Here is a 17187-nt window from a genome sequence, read left to right as displayed (position 1 = left end):
TTTCCATACCACCCCTGAAATGTTCCTTAATCTTAACTGTTTCTCCTTTTATTCATTCTGTCCCCCTCAACTCAATCTTCCCATTCCAATCGCCCCCCCATCCACCTTTAAATATTCACTTTTACTTTCCTAACAAGATTTATCTGTAACCGCTTGTCCCTTACTTTATACCTAACTTCTGTGGTTCTACAGATTGTAACTTGGTTATCACTAACTTAACAGCTAATGGCTATACAGAAGCAAACATAAACCATATTTGTCTCTCTGGTTTACCTCACTCAGGATGATTTTATCTCCTTCCATCCTCTTACCTACAAATTTCATGGTTTCTTTTTTTTTTTTTTTTTTTTTTTAACAGCTGAGTAATACTCCACTGTGTAGTGTACCATTTTCTTTATCCATTCTTCTGTTGAGGAACATCTAGATTGTTTCTATTTTCTGGCTCCTATAAATAGAGCAGCAATAAACATGGTTATGTCTATGGTAGGATGAAACATCCTTTGGGTATATGCCAAAGAGTAGTATATGTGTATGTTAAGGTACATCGATTCCCATTTTCCTGAGGAACCACCACACTGACTTCCTTCCACAGTGGATATACAAGTTTGTACTCCCACCAGCATGATGGGCTGTGTGGATGAGTGTCCCCTCTCTACATCCTTGCCAGCACGAGCTGTCACTTGTTTTATTGATCTTAGCCATTCTGACAGGTGAATCTCAAAGTAGTTTTGATTTACATTTTCCTGTCGGCTAAGGATATTGAATTATTTATGTATTTTCCAGCCGTTTGAGTTTCCTCTATTGAGAATTTGTGTTTAAGATTTCGACCTCACTTTTAAATTGTTTTTTTTTTCTTTTTAAATTTTATTATTTATTTAATGTATGAGTGCTCTACTGCATGTACACCCACATGGCATAGAAGATATCAGATCCCCTTCTAAATGGTTGTGAGCCACCATGTGGTTGCTGGGAATTGAATTCAGTACCTCTGGAAGAGCAGCCAGTCCCCTTTACCACTGAGCCATCTCACTAGCCCTGGGTTATTTCCTTGATGTCTAGTTTTTGTTTGTTTTGAGTTCTCTATATATTTTGGATATTAGTACTCTATTGGATATATAGTTGGTAACCATCTTTTCCCATTCTGTAGGCTGCATGAGTGTCTTTTGTCTGAATGAGTGTCCTTTGCCATGTGTACCCAAGCTTCTCACATGTTAGAAGGCCCCATTTACCAATTGTTGATCTTAGAGCCTGTGCTAATGGATTTCTGTTCAAGTTGTCTCCATTTAGTTTTGTACAGGGTGTTAAGTATGGATCTACTTGGCTTCTTCTACATGCAGACATCCGGTCTGACCAGCACCATTTATGGAAGATGCTTGCCCCCCAGCCCCCACCCCAGTATGTTTCTAGCTTATAGAAATTCAGGTATCCATAGGTGTATGGATTTATTCTGGGTCTTCGATTAGATTTCATGGTTCAATATGTCTGTTTTTGTATACCATGCTGTTTTTATTATGGTATGACCTTTGTAGTACAATCTGAAATCAGGGACAGTGATACTTCCTGTAGTTTTTATTATTCAGGACTGTTTTAGGTATCTTTTTTTGTGTTTCCTTATGAAAGTTGTCCTTTCAGTTTCTATGAAAAATTGTTTTAAAATTTTGTTGGGCAGGCATTTAATCTCTGAATTGCTTTTGGTAGATTGGCCACTCTTATTGTATTAATCTTACTGATCCATGAGCATAGGAGAGCTTTCCATCTTCAGATATCTTCAGTGACTTGAAGTTCTTAATCATACAAGTCTTCCCCTTGTTTGGTTAAAGTAATCTCAAAATATTTTTATACCACCTGAGGCTATTGTAAAAGGTGTTATTTCCCTGATTTCTTTCTCATATAAATCAATAAATATACAAATAAATAAAATGAGTTTTCTTAAGCAATACTTTAGCAGTGGCACTGTTTTACATTCTTGTAAATCCTGTCAGCATCTAGCCCACAGGACTCTTGTGATGTGCTGTTCTATGTTCCTAAGTCACACATCATAAGTTCTCTGAGAGCACCACTCTATGCCTATAAGAATGACAGACAAAGGCAATAAAATGCCACTTGTCTAGTTCCCAGGCCTCCATAATGGAGCACTACAAATCACTAGTCATTCTCTCATAGCTTGTTAAGTCATAGCCAGACTTAAACTCCAGGCACCAACAGCAGCAGAGCTGGTTCCTTCTGGAAGCTCTGGAGGATACTTTTTACTACTGCCCTTGGCTGTGTCTCTAGATGTTAAGTACTGACACGAGCTCTATCACTCATCCTTTGCCTTGTTCACATAGTACAACTTACTGTGAATTACTCATTTAGAGGCTATCTTCATCCCAAAGGACTTCAAATTGATAGATGCTTTTGCAAACAAGGTCACATTTACAGGTTCCATTAGATAGAAATTTAGGAAGATAAACTTGGTATGGCCTTCTCTCTGGTCGTTATCTTAAGAAACATAAAAAAAATCTGACTGGAGTTTAGTCACTAGACCATAACAAGGGAGTCTAAGTTATTATTTGGAAAATTCCCACTAAGAAAATCCAAAGTTATCTGAGTTCATCTCTTTTTTTCTAGATATCCTACCATGCAGACATTCATATATAAACACCAGACCCCTCCCCTAATATTCAGAGAGCCAGCAAGTCATTTTAAGTGGTTTTAATGAAAAAGCTATTGTATTTCCAAAAGTCCAAACAGCACTGTGTCCTTACACGCAGACTCGCCAACCTGCACTGGTGTAAGCAGGCAGCTCTTAGCAGGCCATCATCCCTTTCAGCCCCTGGCCATGGTGCTTCCTTTAGAGGACAATGACACACACACTAAACAGAAAAGCTCTGCCATAAATATGAGACACCGGAATCAAATACACAATTAAAAAATATTATTTTGCTTCTTGCTACAATTTAAAGGTCCAACTCTGAAAAACACAGATCTGTCCTTTTCAAATGGTGAGAGACAGTAGTCACAGCCATGCTGGTTTCTTCACCCAAGGCTGACATCTGTACCCCAAGATCTACAACATGATCTTTTTTTGGTATTTTTATGTTGCCAACTCCACGACAGCTCAGTTTATGTGTACGCTCCTTTGAAAAGAAGCAGGAAAAAAAAAAAAAAAACACTGCATTCCAGTTCTAAGTCAGTGTTAAAATCATCCTTTTCCTGTTTTTTCGTTTTCTCTTCTTCTCTTCCAAGTGACTAGTAGCTTCTGCAAAAAACATCACTTCACTCTTTGCTTCACACTCTCTCTTGAGATAATCGAGCCCAGCCATATTGAAGCCAATGGCATCCTAGAGAGGAATACAAAAAAGCACTCTTTAGTCAGTGCAGCAGCTTCTGCGTGGGTACTGCCTTGCTTCCTTAGCTCACTAAGTGCTTCTGGTGTCAGTGTTATAAAAACCCTCTCTCAGCCGGAGGACAGAGACCTGCCCTGCAGAGAGTGCCATCTTGGCTCCGGGACTCCGCCGAGCTTAGTCTCTACAGGTCAGAGTGGGGACCACGGGGGCAGACGGCTTCTGGGACAGGCGGGAGCCACAGAACTGCTGAGGCAGCACCCTTTAGGGGCCGCAGACATCCGGCACCCTCCCAGTCGGAGGACAGTGACCTGCCCTGCAGGGAGCGCCATCTTGGCTCCGGGACTCCGCCGAACTTAGTCTACAGGTTAGAGTGAGGACCACAGAGGCAGACAGCTTCTGGGACAGGCGGGAGCCACAGAGCCGCTGAGGCAGCACCCTTTTGGGGCCGCAGACATCCGGCACCCTCCCAGTCGGAGGACAGTGACCTGCCCTGCAGGGAGCGCCATCTTGGCTCCGGGACTCCGCCGAGCTTAGTCTCTACAGGTCAGAGTGGGGACCACGGGGGCAGACGGCTTCTGGGACAGGCAGGAGCCACAGAGCCGCTGAGGCAGCACCCTTTTGGGGCCGCAGACTTCCGGCACCCTCCCAGCCGGAGGACAGAGACCTGCCCTGCAGAGAGCGCCATCTTGGCTCCGGGACTCCGCCGAACTTAGTCTACAGGTTAGAGTGAGGACCACAGAGGCAGACAGCTTCTGGGACAGGCGGGAGCCACAGAGCCGCTGAGGCAGCACCCTTTTGGGGCCGCAGACATCCGGCACCCTCCCAGTCGGAGGACAGTGACCTGCCCTGCAGGGAGCGCCATCTTGGCTCCGGGACTCCGCCGAACTTAGTCTGTACAGGTCTGCTGACAGAGGATACTCAGAATCCCCAGAAGAACAACCTCTGAACAGAGACAACTATAACAACTCCAGAGATTACCAGATGGCGAGAGGTAAAGGTAAGAATCTTACTAACAGAAACCAAGACCACTCACCATCATCAGGACCCAGCACTCCCACTTCGCCCAGTCCAGGGCACCCCAACACACCTGAAAAACTAGACCTGGATTTAAAAGCATATCTCATGATGATGGTAGAGGACATCAAGAAGGACTTTAAAGAACTACAGGAGAACATGGCTAAAGAGTTACAAGTCCTTAAAGAAAAACAGGAAAACACAACCAAACTGGTAGAAGTCCTTAAAGAGAAACAGGAAAACACATCCAATCAGATGATGGAAATGAACAAAACCATACTAGACCTAAAAAGGGAAGTAGACACAATAAAGAAAACCCAAAATGAGGCAACACTGGAGATAGAAACCCTAGGAAAGAAATCCGGAACCATAGATGCAAGCATCAGCAACAGAATACAAGAGATGGAAGAGAGAATCTCAGGTGCAGAAGATTCCATGAAGAACATGGGCACAACAATCAAGGAAAATGGAAAATGCAAAAAGATCCTAACTCAAAACATCCAGGAAATACAGGACACAATGAGAAGACCAAACCTACCGATAATAGGAGTGGATGAGAATGAAGATTTTCAACTCAAAGGACCAGCAAACATCTTCAACAAAATTATAGAAGAAAACTTCCCAAATCTAAAGAAAGAGATGCCCATGAACATACAAGAAGCCTACAGAACTCCAAATAGGCTGGACCAGAAAAGAAATACCTCCCGACACATAATAATCAGAACAACAAATGCACTAAATAAAGATAGAATACTAAAAGCAGTAAGAGAAAAAGGCCAAGTAACATATAAAGGCAAGCCTATCAGAATTACACCAGATTTTTCACCAGAGACTATGAAAGCTAGAAGATCCTGGACATATGTTATACAGACACTAAAAGAACACAAATTCCAGCCCAAGCTACTATACCCAGCCAAACTCTCAATTAACATAGATGGAGAAACCAAAGTATTCCACGACAAAGCCAAATTCACACAATATCTCTCCACGAATCCAGCCCTTCAAAGGATAATAACAGAAAAAAACCAATACAAGGACAGGAACCACGCCCTAGAAACAACAAGAAGGTAATCCCTCAACAAACCTAAAAGAAAACAGCCACAAGAACAGAATGCCAACTTTAACAACAAAAATAACAGGAAACAACAATTACTTTTCCTTAATATCTCTTAATATCAATGGACTCAACTCCCCGATAAAAAGACATAGACTAACAAACTGGCTACACAAACAAGACCCAACATTTTGCTGCTTACAAGAAACTCATCTCAGAGAAAAAGATAGACACTACCTCAGAATGAAAGGCTGGAAAACAATTTTCCAAGCAAATGGTCTGAAGAAACAAGCTGGAGTAGCCATTCTAATATCAGATAAGATTGACTTCCAACCCAAAGTCATCAAAAAAGACAGGGAGGGGCACTTCATACTCATCAAAGGTAAAATCCTCCAAGAGGAACTATCAATCCTGAATATCTATACTCCAAATACAAAGGCAGCCTCATTCATTAAAGAAACTTTAGTAAATCTCAAAGCACACATTGCACCTCATACAATAATAGTGGGAGACTTCAACACACCACTTTCACCAATGGACAGATCATGGAAACAGAAACTAAACAGGGACACAGTGAAACTAAGAGAAATTATGAATCAAATGGATCTGGCAGATATCTACAGAACATTCTATCCTAAAACAAAAGGATATACCTTCTTCTCAGCACCTCATGGTACCTTCTCCAAAATTGACCACATAATTGGTCACAAAACAGGTCTCAACAGATACAAAAATATTGAAATTGTCCCATGCATCCTATCAGATCACCATGGACTAAGGCTGATCTTCAATAACAAAATAAATAATAGAAAGCCAACCTTCACGTGGAAACTGAACAACACTCTTCTCAATGATACCTTGGTCAAGGAAGGAATAAAGAAAGAAATTAAGGACTTTTTAGAGTTCAATGAAAATGAAGCCACAACATACCCAAACTTATGGGACGCAATGAAAGCATTTCTAAGAGGAAAACTCATAGCTCTGAGTGCCTCCAAAAGGAAACTAGAGAGAGCACACATTAGCAGCTTGACAACACACCTAAAAGCACTAGAACAAAAGGAAGCAAATTCACCCAAGAGGAGTAGATGGCAGGAAATAATCAAACTCAGGGGTGAAATCAACCAAGTGGAAACAAGAAAAACTATTCAAAGAATCAACCAATCAAGGAGCTGGTTCTTTGAGAAAATCAACAAGATAGATAAACCCTTAGCCAGACTCACTAGAGGGCACAGGGAAAGCATCCTAATTAACAAAATCAGAAATGAAAAAGGAGACATAACAACAGATCCTGAAGACATCCAAAACACCATCAGATCCTTCTACCAAAGGCTATACTCAACAAAACTGGAGAACCTGGATGAAATGGACAAGTTCCTAGACAGATACCAGGTACCAAAGTTGAATCAAGATCAGGTTAATGATCTAAACAGCCCTATATCCCCCAAAGAAATAGAAGCAGTCATTAATAGTCTCCCAACTAAAAAAAGCCCAGGACCAGATGGGTTTAGTGCAGAGTTCTATCAGACCTTCAAAGAAGATCTAATCCCAGTTCTTCACAAACTATTCCACAAAATAGAAACAGAAGGTACTCTACCCAACTCATTCTATGAAGCCACAATTACTCTGATACCTAAACCACAAAAAGACCCAACAAAGATAGAAAACTTCAGACCAATATCCCTTATGAATATTGATGCAAAAATCCTCAATAAAGTTCTTGCTAACCGAATCCAAGAACACATCAAAACAATCATCCATCCTGACCAAGTAGGTTTCATCCCAGGGATGCAGGGATGGTTCAATATACGGAAATCCATCAACGTAATCCAGTATATAAACAAACTCAAAGACAAAAACCACATGGTCATCTCCTTAGATGCGGAAAAAGCATTTGACAAGATCCAGCACCCATTCATGATAAAAGTCTTGGAAAGATCAGGAATTCAAGGCCCATACCTAAACATGATAAAAGCAATCTACAGCAAACCAGTAGCCAACATCAAAGTAAATGGTCAGAAGCTTGAAGCAATCCCTCTAAAATCAGGGACTAGACAAGGCTGTCCACTTTCTCCATACCTATTCAACATTGTACTTGAAGTCCTAGTCAGAGCAATTCGACAACAAAAGGAGATCAAAGGGATACAAATTGGAAAAGATGAAGTCAAAATATCACTTTTTGCGGATGATATGATAGTATATATAAGTGACCCTAAAAATTCCACCAGAGAACTCCTAAGCCTGATAAACAGCTTCGGTGAAGTAGCTGGATATAAAATTAACTCAAACAAATCAATGGCCTTTCTCTACACAAAGAATAAACAGGCTGAGAAAGAAATTAGGGAAACAACACCCTTCTCAATAGTCACAAATAATATAAAATATCTTGGCGTGACTCTAACTAAGGAAGTGAAAGATCTGTATAATAAAAACTTCAAGTCTCTGAAGAAAGAAATTATAGAAGATCTCAGAAGATGGAAAGATCTCCCATGCTCATGGATTGGCAGGATCAACATTGTAAAAATGGCTATCTTGCCAAAAGCAATCTACAGATTCAATGCAATCCCCATCAAAATTCCAACTCAATTCTTCAACGAATTAGAAAGTGCAATCTGCAAATTCATCTGGAATAACAAAAAACCTAGGATAGCAAAAACTCTTCTCAAGGATAAAAGAACCTCTGGTGGAATCACCATGCCGGACCTAAAGCTCTACTACAGAGCAATTGTGATAAAAACTGCATGGTACTGGTATAGTGACAGACAAATAGACCAATGGAATAGAATTGAAGACCCAGAAATGAACCCACACACCTATGGTCACTTGATCTTCGACAAGGGAGCTAAAAACATCCAGTGGAAGAAAGACAGCATTTTCAACAAATGGTGCTGGCACAACTGGTTGTTAACATGTAGAAGAATGCGAATCGATCCATTCCTATCTCCTTGTACTAAGGTCAAGTCTAAGTGGATCAAGGAACTTCACATAAAACCAGAGACACTGAAACTTATAGAGGAGAAAGTGGGGAAAAGCCTTGAAGATATGGGCACAGGGGAAAAATTCCTGAATAGAACAGTAATGGCTTGTGCTGTAAGATCGAGAATTGACAAGTGGGACCTCATGAAACTACAAAGCTTCTGCAAGGCTAAAGACACCATCAATAAGACAAAAAAAACACCAACAGATTGGGAAAGGATCTTCACCTATCCTAAATCAGATAAGGGACTAATATCCAATATATATAAAGAACTCAAGAAGGTGGACTCCAGAAAGTCAAATAACCCCATTAAAAAATGGGGCTCAGAACTGAACAAAGAATTCTCACCTGAGGAATACCGAATGGCAGAGAAACACCTGAAAAAATGTTCAACATCCTTAATCATCAGGGAAATGCAAATCAAAACAACCCTGAGATTCCACCTCACACCAGTCAGAATGGCTAAGATCAAAAATTCAGGTGACAGCAGATGCTGGCGAGGATGTGGAGAAAGAGGAACACTCCTCCATTGTTGGTGGGATTGCAAGCTTGTACAACCACTCTGGAAATCAGTCTGGCGGTTCCTCAGAAAATTGGACATAGTACTACCGGAGGATCCAGCAATACCTCTCCTGGGCATATATCCAGAAGATGTCCCAACCGGTAAAAAGGACACATGCTCCACTATGTTCATAGCAGCCCTATTTATAATAGCCAGAAGCTGGAAAGAACCCAGATGTCCCTCAACAGAGGAATGGATACAGAAATTATGGTACATTTACACAATGGAGTACTACTCAGCTATTAAAAAGGATGAATTTATGAAATTCCTAGCCAAATGGATGGACCTGGAGGGCATCATCTTGAGTGAAGTAACACAATCACAAAAGAACTCACACAATATGTATTCATTGATAAGTGGATATTAGCCCAAAACTTAGGATACCCAAGATTTAAGATACAATTTGCTAAACGCATGAAACTCAAGAAGAATGAAGACCAAAGTGTGGACACTGTGCACCTTCTCAGAATTGGGAACAAAACACCCAGGGAAGGAGTTACAGAGACAAAGTTCGTAGCGGTGATGAAAGGATGGACCATTTAGAGACTGCCGTACCCAGGGATCCATCCCATAATCAACTTCTAAACGCTGACACCATTGCATACACTAGCAAGATTTTGCTGAAAGGACCCAAATATAGCTGTCTCTTGTGAGACGATGCTGGGGCCTAGCAAACACAGGAGTGGATGTTCACAGTCAGCTATTGGATGTATCACAGGGCTCCCAATGGAGAAGCTAGAGTAAGTACCCAAGGAGCTAAAGGGATCTGCAACCCTATTGTTGGAACAACATGATGTACTAACTAGAACCCCGGAGCTCTTGTCTCTAGCTGCATATGTATCGAAAGATGGCCTAGTCAGCCATCAATGGAAAGAGAGGCCCATTGGACTTGCAAACTTTATATGCCCCAATATAGGGGAATGCCAGGGCCAAAAGAATGGGAATGGGTGGATAGGGAAGTGGGGGGGCGCTATGGGGGACTTTTGGGATAGCATTGGAAACGTAATTGAGGAAAATATGTAATAAAAATATTAAAAAAAAAAAAACAAAAACCCTCTCTGTGCAAACGACAACAGAAAGCTTACCCTGACTACAGATAGAAGTCTGTTTGGTATTGCCCAGCATACGGTACATTAACGTGTCTACAACAGACACTTACCTGGACTTGTCTGACTTTTGAAATAGTTGTTTCCTTTAGTTTCTCTATCACGGGCACAAGCATCTGGTTGCTGGTGATCTGGCCAAAGTGAATCCTAAAAGAAAACAGTCATGCTGCTGCAAAGAGAGGATCTGCCCTACCTGTCCCTCCTCCAAACAGTCAACAGATGACAACCCAACCACCAACAAAAACAAGAACAAAAATCACCTATGTGTCCCACCATTCTTGAAAAATGCAATGTTAAATCTGGTAATACAGTAACATCCTCCCTCAGAGATCTAGCACAGGGCCAGAGACTGCAATGGGAAGCTGGAGATAGAATGTAAAGAATGCCAGCCATGGGGACTGCTGAGAGCTCAGTCAGTAAGGTGCTTGCCATACAAGCATGAGGACCCATGCAAGAAGATGAGCATGGTGGCTCATCACTGCAATCCTGGCACTAAGGCAAGGCTGATAGTTAATCGGCAGCTCAAGCTGTACAAGGCCAGCCTGGGCTAGAATGAAATCCTGTCTCAAAAAACCAAAGGCCTGCTATGGTGGCATACACCTGAAATCCTAGCCTGCAGAATGTGGAGGTGGGCAAGTCTGAGGTCAGCCTGGTCTCTCTAGATATTGCATGGCAGGCAGGGATAAATAGTGAAAGCCTGTCTGAAAACAAGCAAAATTAGGACAATTCACCAAATACTTAGTCACTTTATCAAACAGCTGTTTAACTACATGTGTATTCCTTAGTTCCCCTCCCTTTGTCCCCTCCACTTCCTTTTGTGCCCGTAGATACCTAGAGACACTAACTGGCTATTTTTAAAATGTTGCGAACAAAGCTGACTAGCCTAGGCATAGCAATTTAAAAGCCAAACAGATGGAGTAAACTGGCATCTAGTGGACAATCTACCTAGCCTCCTTAGACTGCATCCTCAACTACAGCTTAGAGTGACTCTGAAAAGGGGGGCCATCAGGATCCGTGTTTTAAAGGCAGGAATGATTACCTAATGGCAAGAGCTATTTTGTAACAGTCTCTAAAACGAAACACAAAATTTGTAATCCCCAAACACTGTCAGCCTCAGCTGGTGCACAGCTGGAGCACTCTGGCTGAAGAGACAGTATTTGTAAGAACGTGTTACCTGAGGAGAAAAAAGAGGCACCGGCACAAGAGCTCGACATCCGAGCCCGTCTGGATGAATTCATTGAACAGTGTAAGAACGTCTGGGATATAGGAGAACGGCAGCACAAGCAGGGCCTCTTCTAGTTCACTGAGGAGGAAACGCAAACCATCACACTCCTTAGCGCTATCAGGTACTCAGCTTCCCGTACCGCTTGCTTTTCCTTTTGAGAATTCTGTCCACTCAGAGTTAAATATTCACTTAGACTCAAAATGATTCTTCTAAATGTCTTTTACACTCAACACCATCTGTTTAGAGTATTTTAGCCCCTAGCATAAAGGGAAAACCTAAGTATTGCAGATAAAGTGTTCACTACGCCTTGCTGAAAACTCCACTCTGTCCCACTTCATGATGCTTCTCTCACCACACACATGCACACAAACTGCTGTAGTATGAATCTGTCTATTGTGTATGCACAGTGTGCATGAATACTGTACTATATACTTGACAGTATATATGGATGTGCAAGTGTGCATATGTATTTCAAGGCTTTCGAGTCTGTGATGATGACTGGGTAATTGAGTCTCACACCGATCTTTCACCATTTGATTTTGCTTCTTCTATAACTAGTTCCAGTACAATGCCACCACTTCCAGTTAGAAGTCACAAGAGGATTCCAGTTTGGATCAAAGTCTCTTCCTTAGCTTAACAGTTCTCACCCTTAAGAACCGAACCCTCCTGACTTGGCACGCGTGTCTGCACCTCTATTCTCAAGGCCCCTTTCCGTTTCTAACGAAAGCTCGGCAGTATCCTCAGGCAGCTCGACTCCCTTTTGTCAGGGTCACTGTGCACATTACAATTTAGAAAAGTATCCTTCTTTATATGAAACTCTAAGGCCCAGTCAGACTATCGCACAACACAGAGAACAGCAACTAAGACTCGCTCATATTTGTTGACTGTAACTTTTAACCAAATGAATATATTAAATGGATATATTATAAAATATTCAAGAGCAGATTATACATATATATATAATAATGAGTAAGATCCTACGCAGTGAGTCTGGAGCTTGAGTGGCCCAATCAGTTTGTATGTAGTACTCACACAATGATTCCAATTGTGTATGCACACAAAATAAACGGAACAAGATGTACAACAGAACAGCTTCTGAGAGCTGGTATTTGATTGATATCTATACTTTTATTAACATCTATAACATCTATAACATCTCTCCTTCAAAACACCTTTCATACTTTAAGGGCCTCCTCCTTTCTTATACTCAAAATGTATTATAATTGCTATCTACCAAAAGATTCACAGTGAAAACTGAAAGAGAGAAAACTATCAATTCCACCTTGTATTTCACACTCAGACATCCAGTAACGGCTGTCCTGTCAAGTTACAATAGTGCGCTAGGACTTACCTCGACCTGATCCCTTTAAAAGTCTCTAACACATACGCTGAAGGCTACAAAGGAAGGACAGCAGCATTAGTGAAGCTCCTGAGTGCTTTCCTCAGGGCCTACGGCCATCCCTCTTGAGAGAAGAGGCTAAGGTGACAGTGCTGTGTGGGCATGCAGTTAGCTATACAGGGTTATAAGTAAGCTGTCCTTATTTATGTCCTTTATGACTACACTTCCTTGTAAGCTGGGCCTGTTTCATATCTATACAATGAAGATATTCTGAGATTACTGTAATGATAATACATGCAAATAATTAGCAACTCCCAGATAAACATGTTCTCCTAATACATCCCTTTCTTCTTCATGACGGGTTTTGTCAATTGTTCCTACAACGATTTTTATCAGAGGTCATGTACAGACAAGTCTTCAGAGAGCTGTGAATGCTGGGTACACAAAAGCATTAAAGGTGGAAGAGCCCGGCTGGTGTAACGCAGATGCATCTGGGGAAGTTTCCCTAGCAGCCCTCTGAGATGCAAGCTGTTTTAGAAGACACGGAGACTTTTGGAAACAAAGGGACTTCCCAGGGCACATACCCCCAACCATAATGCCTCCTCACTCCCTCTATCTCTGAAGTTAACTTCTGGACCACCAAAGAGAAACAGACATCCTACTCACAGAAATATTCCCATGAGCCATCAGGATGGGGTTGACAGGAAGAGGAACCTACAAAGAAGTTATGAAGGAAGCCAAGTCATTAAAAGAAGCCCTTTTACTCCCACAGTCTGACTTATTCTAATGCTTGACACAGGGATCATTTACTGCCTTTATCACATATCCTCATCTCATTTAAGTCAGAAATGGTCTCTTTAGGAATTCTTTTTGTAGATTACCAGGTAAGTGTGTAACTTGATAGACACGCTCACCTCTTTCCCTGCTGCTCTACAAATGGCTCTGTGTTCTTTCATTTTTGCAGTTTCTTCTCGATGCAGCTCGATGGCCTCCATGATCCTCTCAGCCTACTCAGATGACAAAGGCAGAGATCATCCCAGTGCACACCCAAGACACGGAGATGGGAAGGCCTGGCTAATGTAGCCTGAATCGGCTTAATAAAAATATGCCAGCTAGGGTGCAATGCAGCATTTACAGTTGTCAGTATGGTTCTTATTTATTTTTAATTTGTAAGAAAGACAAAATACCACGGACTCAGATGAAACTATATAGGGACACAACAGGGCAGCTTCCAGGAGCACCGAGATGAGCTTCCCTCACTGAGAGTCCCATGCTGGTCAGACGCAGACCACGGGCATCAGACAAAGGCAATGATCAACTCCTGGAATTCATCAACTTTTGTGCCACACAGAGCTATGTGGCTAACACTGAGTAAGGCTTTTACTAAAAAGTCAAAACCCATTACAAGAGCCAACTTACCGCTTTGACTGTTTCAATTGTCTTCTTCCCAGTGAAATAGTTGTTACCCTGGGTCTCCCCTGGAACCTGCCAGACATAGGAGATCCTGAACAAGATGGTATTATTTTATAAAAATACCACATCACTCCCTCCCATTAAGGATAGGTACAATATTAAATGTTTTATTTGTATCATAATGAGCACTATCCTGAAAATGTTTACAATGTATCAAATTTCTGAGTCTTTTTTAAATTTTTGTTTTGCTGAATAAATACTATAATTCCTTATAAAGTCTCATTAAGAAAGAAAAAGATATAATGATAGAATTCTCATACTAAGTTAATCACAGAACTAGCTACACAACTGAATAAAACACATAGAGGCTAACAGTAGAGAGCAATGCCTCTGGCATCTAGTCTCAATTCCTCTCCCATATAATTCCCGTATCCCAAAAGATTCACTTACCACCGGCTGGTCTTCTTTGGCCACGCTCTCCTCATACTCTGCTTCCCTTTGCTGACAAGAGACACACATAAGTTATAATGAGGGGAAAACAGACTCTGCAGAGCGACCGAGGCAGTGGAAGGGCTTCTCTTAAAGCATGATGCCAACGGCACCTGTGTCCACCTGGACCGTGTGGCCCTGGCCTTGGAAATGCCTTTTGTGTGAGCTGTAACTACACTGGGTGGAAAACCTCAGCAGGGACAGTCTGTAAGTCGCCCCCACCAAACATGAAGTCACAAAGGTTTTACCATTTCCCTTTCTTCTTCGAGAATAAGAGGCTCTCTCGTTCTCTCCCAGAGTCTCAGCGACTTGTCATGAGATGCTGATACAACGTAGTCTCCACTGGGGCTGACAGCCAAACACCATATTTCCTGGTGGTGTCCCTGGACAAAGATAAAACAAAATGACCCAAGGAAATCTAACTTACTCATTGGTTACCACTCGTTTATGCCAGTGGTAGGGTAAATATTCTTAAAGGAAGTTGTTAAAGTACTCTGGTGGTTAGAATAAAAATGTCCCCCATAGATCCATAGGAAACGGCAGTACTAAGATGCATGGCCTCATTGAACAAAGTATGTCACTAGTGGGTAGATTTGGAAGTCTCAGAAGATCAAACCAGGCCTAGTGGCTCTCAGTTCTTTTCCTGCTGCCTGTGGTTCCAGATGTAGAACTCTCAGCTACCTGTCCATCATCAAGCCTGCCTGAGTGCCACCATGCTTCCCACCGTGACATTGGGCTCTACCTCTGAACTATAAGCCAGCCCAAATTAAATGTTTTCCTTTATAAGAGTTGCCATGTTCACAATGCCTCTTCACAGGTATAGGAACCTTAACTAAGGCAAGTACCAATCAAGCCAAACAAGCAAGGGGTTACCTCCAGCGTTTGGATGTGCTCAAACTTGTCTGCATCCCACTGCTTGATCTTGTGGTCCTTCCCAGCGGTGAAGAAGAGGTGAGACTTAGGCACAAAGCGTAGATACATCACACTAAGGGTGGAAAGTAATGTCAGAAACTCCAGGCGAGTGAGCTAGAGCACTCGTACACTCATCAGGAATGCCTACTCTACGAAGCTTCTGAGAACAACTAAATAGATCCTTTCAGAGGACTACACCCACCTGTCATCATGTGCAAAGAGAGACCTGTGGCAGTCACCAAAGTCCAGACCCCAGATTTTCACATTTCTATCAGCAGAACCAGTTGCTATTAGTGCTCCATCCTATGGCAAAGAAACAAATTATTAGCATTTAATTAAACTAGACAGCTAAAGCTAACCAGGATATTTAATTCATTTCTTCAAAAATATTATGATAGAGCAAAAACATATTCATCTCTATTCAAAATACCTGTGCTCAGACTTACAGAGCTTGTTAAAGGTTGGAAAGTGAATGTATGAACTCTGACCCTGTCACAGGACAATATCACAACACAGTGCTGTTGTATGCCTTAAGGTCAAGTGATCTGTTCACTCAGTTAAATAAGAAAAGGGCTACTCCGATTCTCTGTTCTCTGGAATGGGATTTGTGGGGATAGGAGGGAAAGTAAAGAGAAAATGAAGCTAAAAAAGAACCTACTAAAAGGTTTATGACCTACTTGTTTAACACACACACACACACACACACACACACACACACACACGCACACCCCATCACCATTCCCTCAAATTCTTCAAATTGCTGTGTTCATACAAGGATCTCACAGCTATGGAATCTATTCATTCCCACACTTTTCAAATATGCAGTTTTGGTTTGGTTTGGTTTGGGTTTTTTCAAGACAGGGTTTCTCTGTATAGCCCTGGCTGTCCTGGAACTCACTTTGTAGACCAGGCTGGCCTCGAACTCAGAAATCCACCTGCCTCTCAAATATGCACTTTTAATCATAATGACACAATGGAAATAACTGACTCCCAAGAATGAGAGTATTTACACAAAGCAAAATACTACAATATTCAAATCCTCAACTGTGCTGTCCCGAAGCATAAAGGGGTGCCTCTGAAAAACTATGAACTTCAGATGTTCTGCCAATTATGGAATTTAGAGCAGCAATCTTCCAAAGCCACTGTAGGTGGTTAGAAGGACTTTAATGCTATTTGTTAAACATTATCATGTGTATGCTGTGACTATAATACAGACCTGTGACTTTCTGGAGGAAACTCAGCAGAATGACGCAAGGGCTGTACAATGGAGCCCAACCATGAATTAGAAAAGAGCCTCACATACTTTACTTACATGGGAGATGTCCATGCATAAAACAGGCAGTTTGTGTCCATACAGTGAGAGAAAAAACTAAACATGAAAGAAAGGATACAATGAATTCATGTTTGTCTATAAAATACAATCTGTTGCACATGGAGCTAAGTATCAAATTATAATACTAAACACATATCTGGACTGCTTGCTAAGTGAGATTTCCTGTGTCCACTATGGAGACCCTACACATACTTGCCAAGAACCCTGAAGCCCAATTAAGAACATCAGGCTACCTAAAACCTACCCCTTAGAGTAGGCCTAAACAGACTATCTGGGATAACTGTTTCACAGGTTATCCTGAGGCCCAAGACAGTCCTGAGCAATAACTCGCAGCAGCCTGTACTGAGCAACACTTTCAAAGCTGCTTGTTATGACAGGATAGAGATTTCTATCTATAGATCTTCAGAATATGAACTAGCATATTTATTTAGTTTTAA

General features: G+C 41.6%; 2 protein-coding genes across 3 annotated transcripts in view; one reads left to right on the top strand and one right to left on the bottom strand.

Annotated features, from left to right (window-relative positions):
• The window catches only part of Spag17 (sperm associated antigen 17), a 268834-nt gene extending 255202 nt beyond the window's left edge, over positions 1-13632 (top strand). Inside the window, exon 49 of the mRNA XM_021157134.2 lies at positions 13568-13632. The gene's annotated coding sequence lies outside the window, so the exon portion shown is untranslated. The remainder of the gene's footprint in view (positions 1-13567) is intronic.
• The window catches only part of Wdr3 (WD repeat domain 3), a 30887-nt gene continuing 16379 nt past the window's right edge, over positions 2680-17187 (bottom strand). For both annotated transcript variants that reach the window (XM_021157135.2, XM_029474902.2), the window contains 12 exons: positions 16730-16786; positions 15620-15720; positions 15379-15490; positions 14754-14888; positions 14467-14517; positions 14023-14088; positions 13518-13610; positions 13270-13317; positions 12616-12659; positions 11214-11342; positions 10093-10186; positions 2680-3323 (listed from right to left, as the gene is read on the bottom strand). In XM_021157135.2, the coding sequence (XP_021012794.1) occupies positions 3168-3323; positions 10093-10186; positions 11214-11342; positions 12616-12659; positions 13270-13317; positions 13518-13610; positions 14023-14088; positions 14467-14517; positions 14754-14888; positions 15379-15490; positions 15620-15720; positions 16730-16786 (1086 nt within the window). In that variant the 3' untranslated portion in view covers positions 2680-3167. The remainder of the gene's footprint in view (positions 3324-10092; positions 10187-11213; positions 11343-12615; positions 12660-13269; positions 13318-13517; positions 13611-14022; positions 14089-14466; positions 14518-14753; positions 14889-15378; positions 15491-15619; positions 15721-16729; positions 16787-17187) is intronic.

The sequence above is a fragment of the Mus caroli genome, unplaced genomic scaffold (assembly GCF_978045245.1).
Source record: "Mus caroli unplaced genomic scaffold, Mus_caroli_1 scaffold_3, whole genome shotgun sequence".
NCBI classification, from domain to species: domain Eukaryota; kingdom Metazoa; phylum Chordata; class Mammalia; order Rodentia; family Muridae; genus Mus; species Mus caroli.
This window is presented reverse-complemented; position numbering and strand designations above follow the sequence as displayed.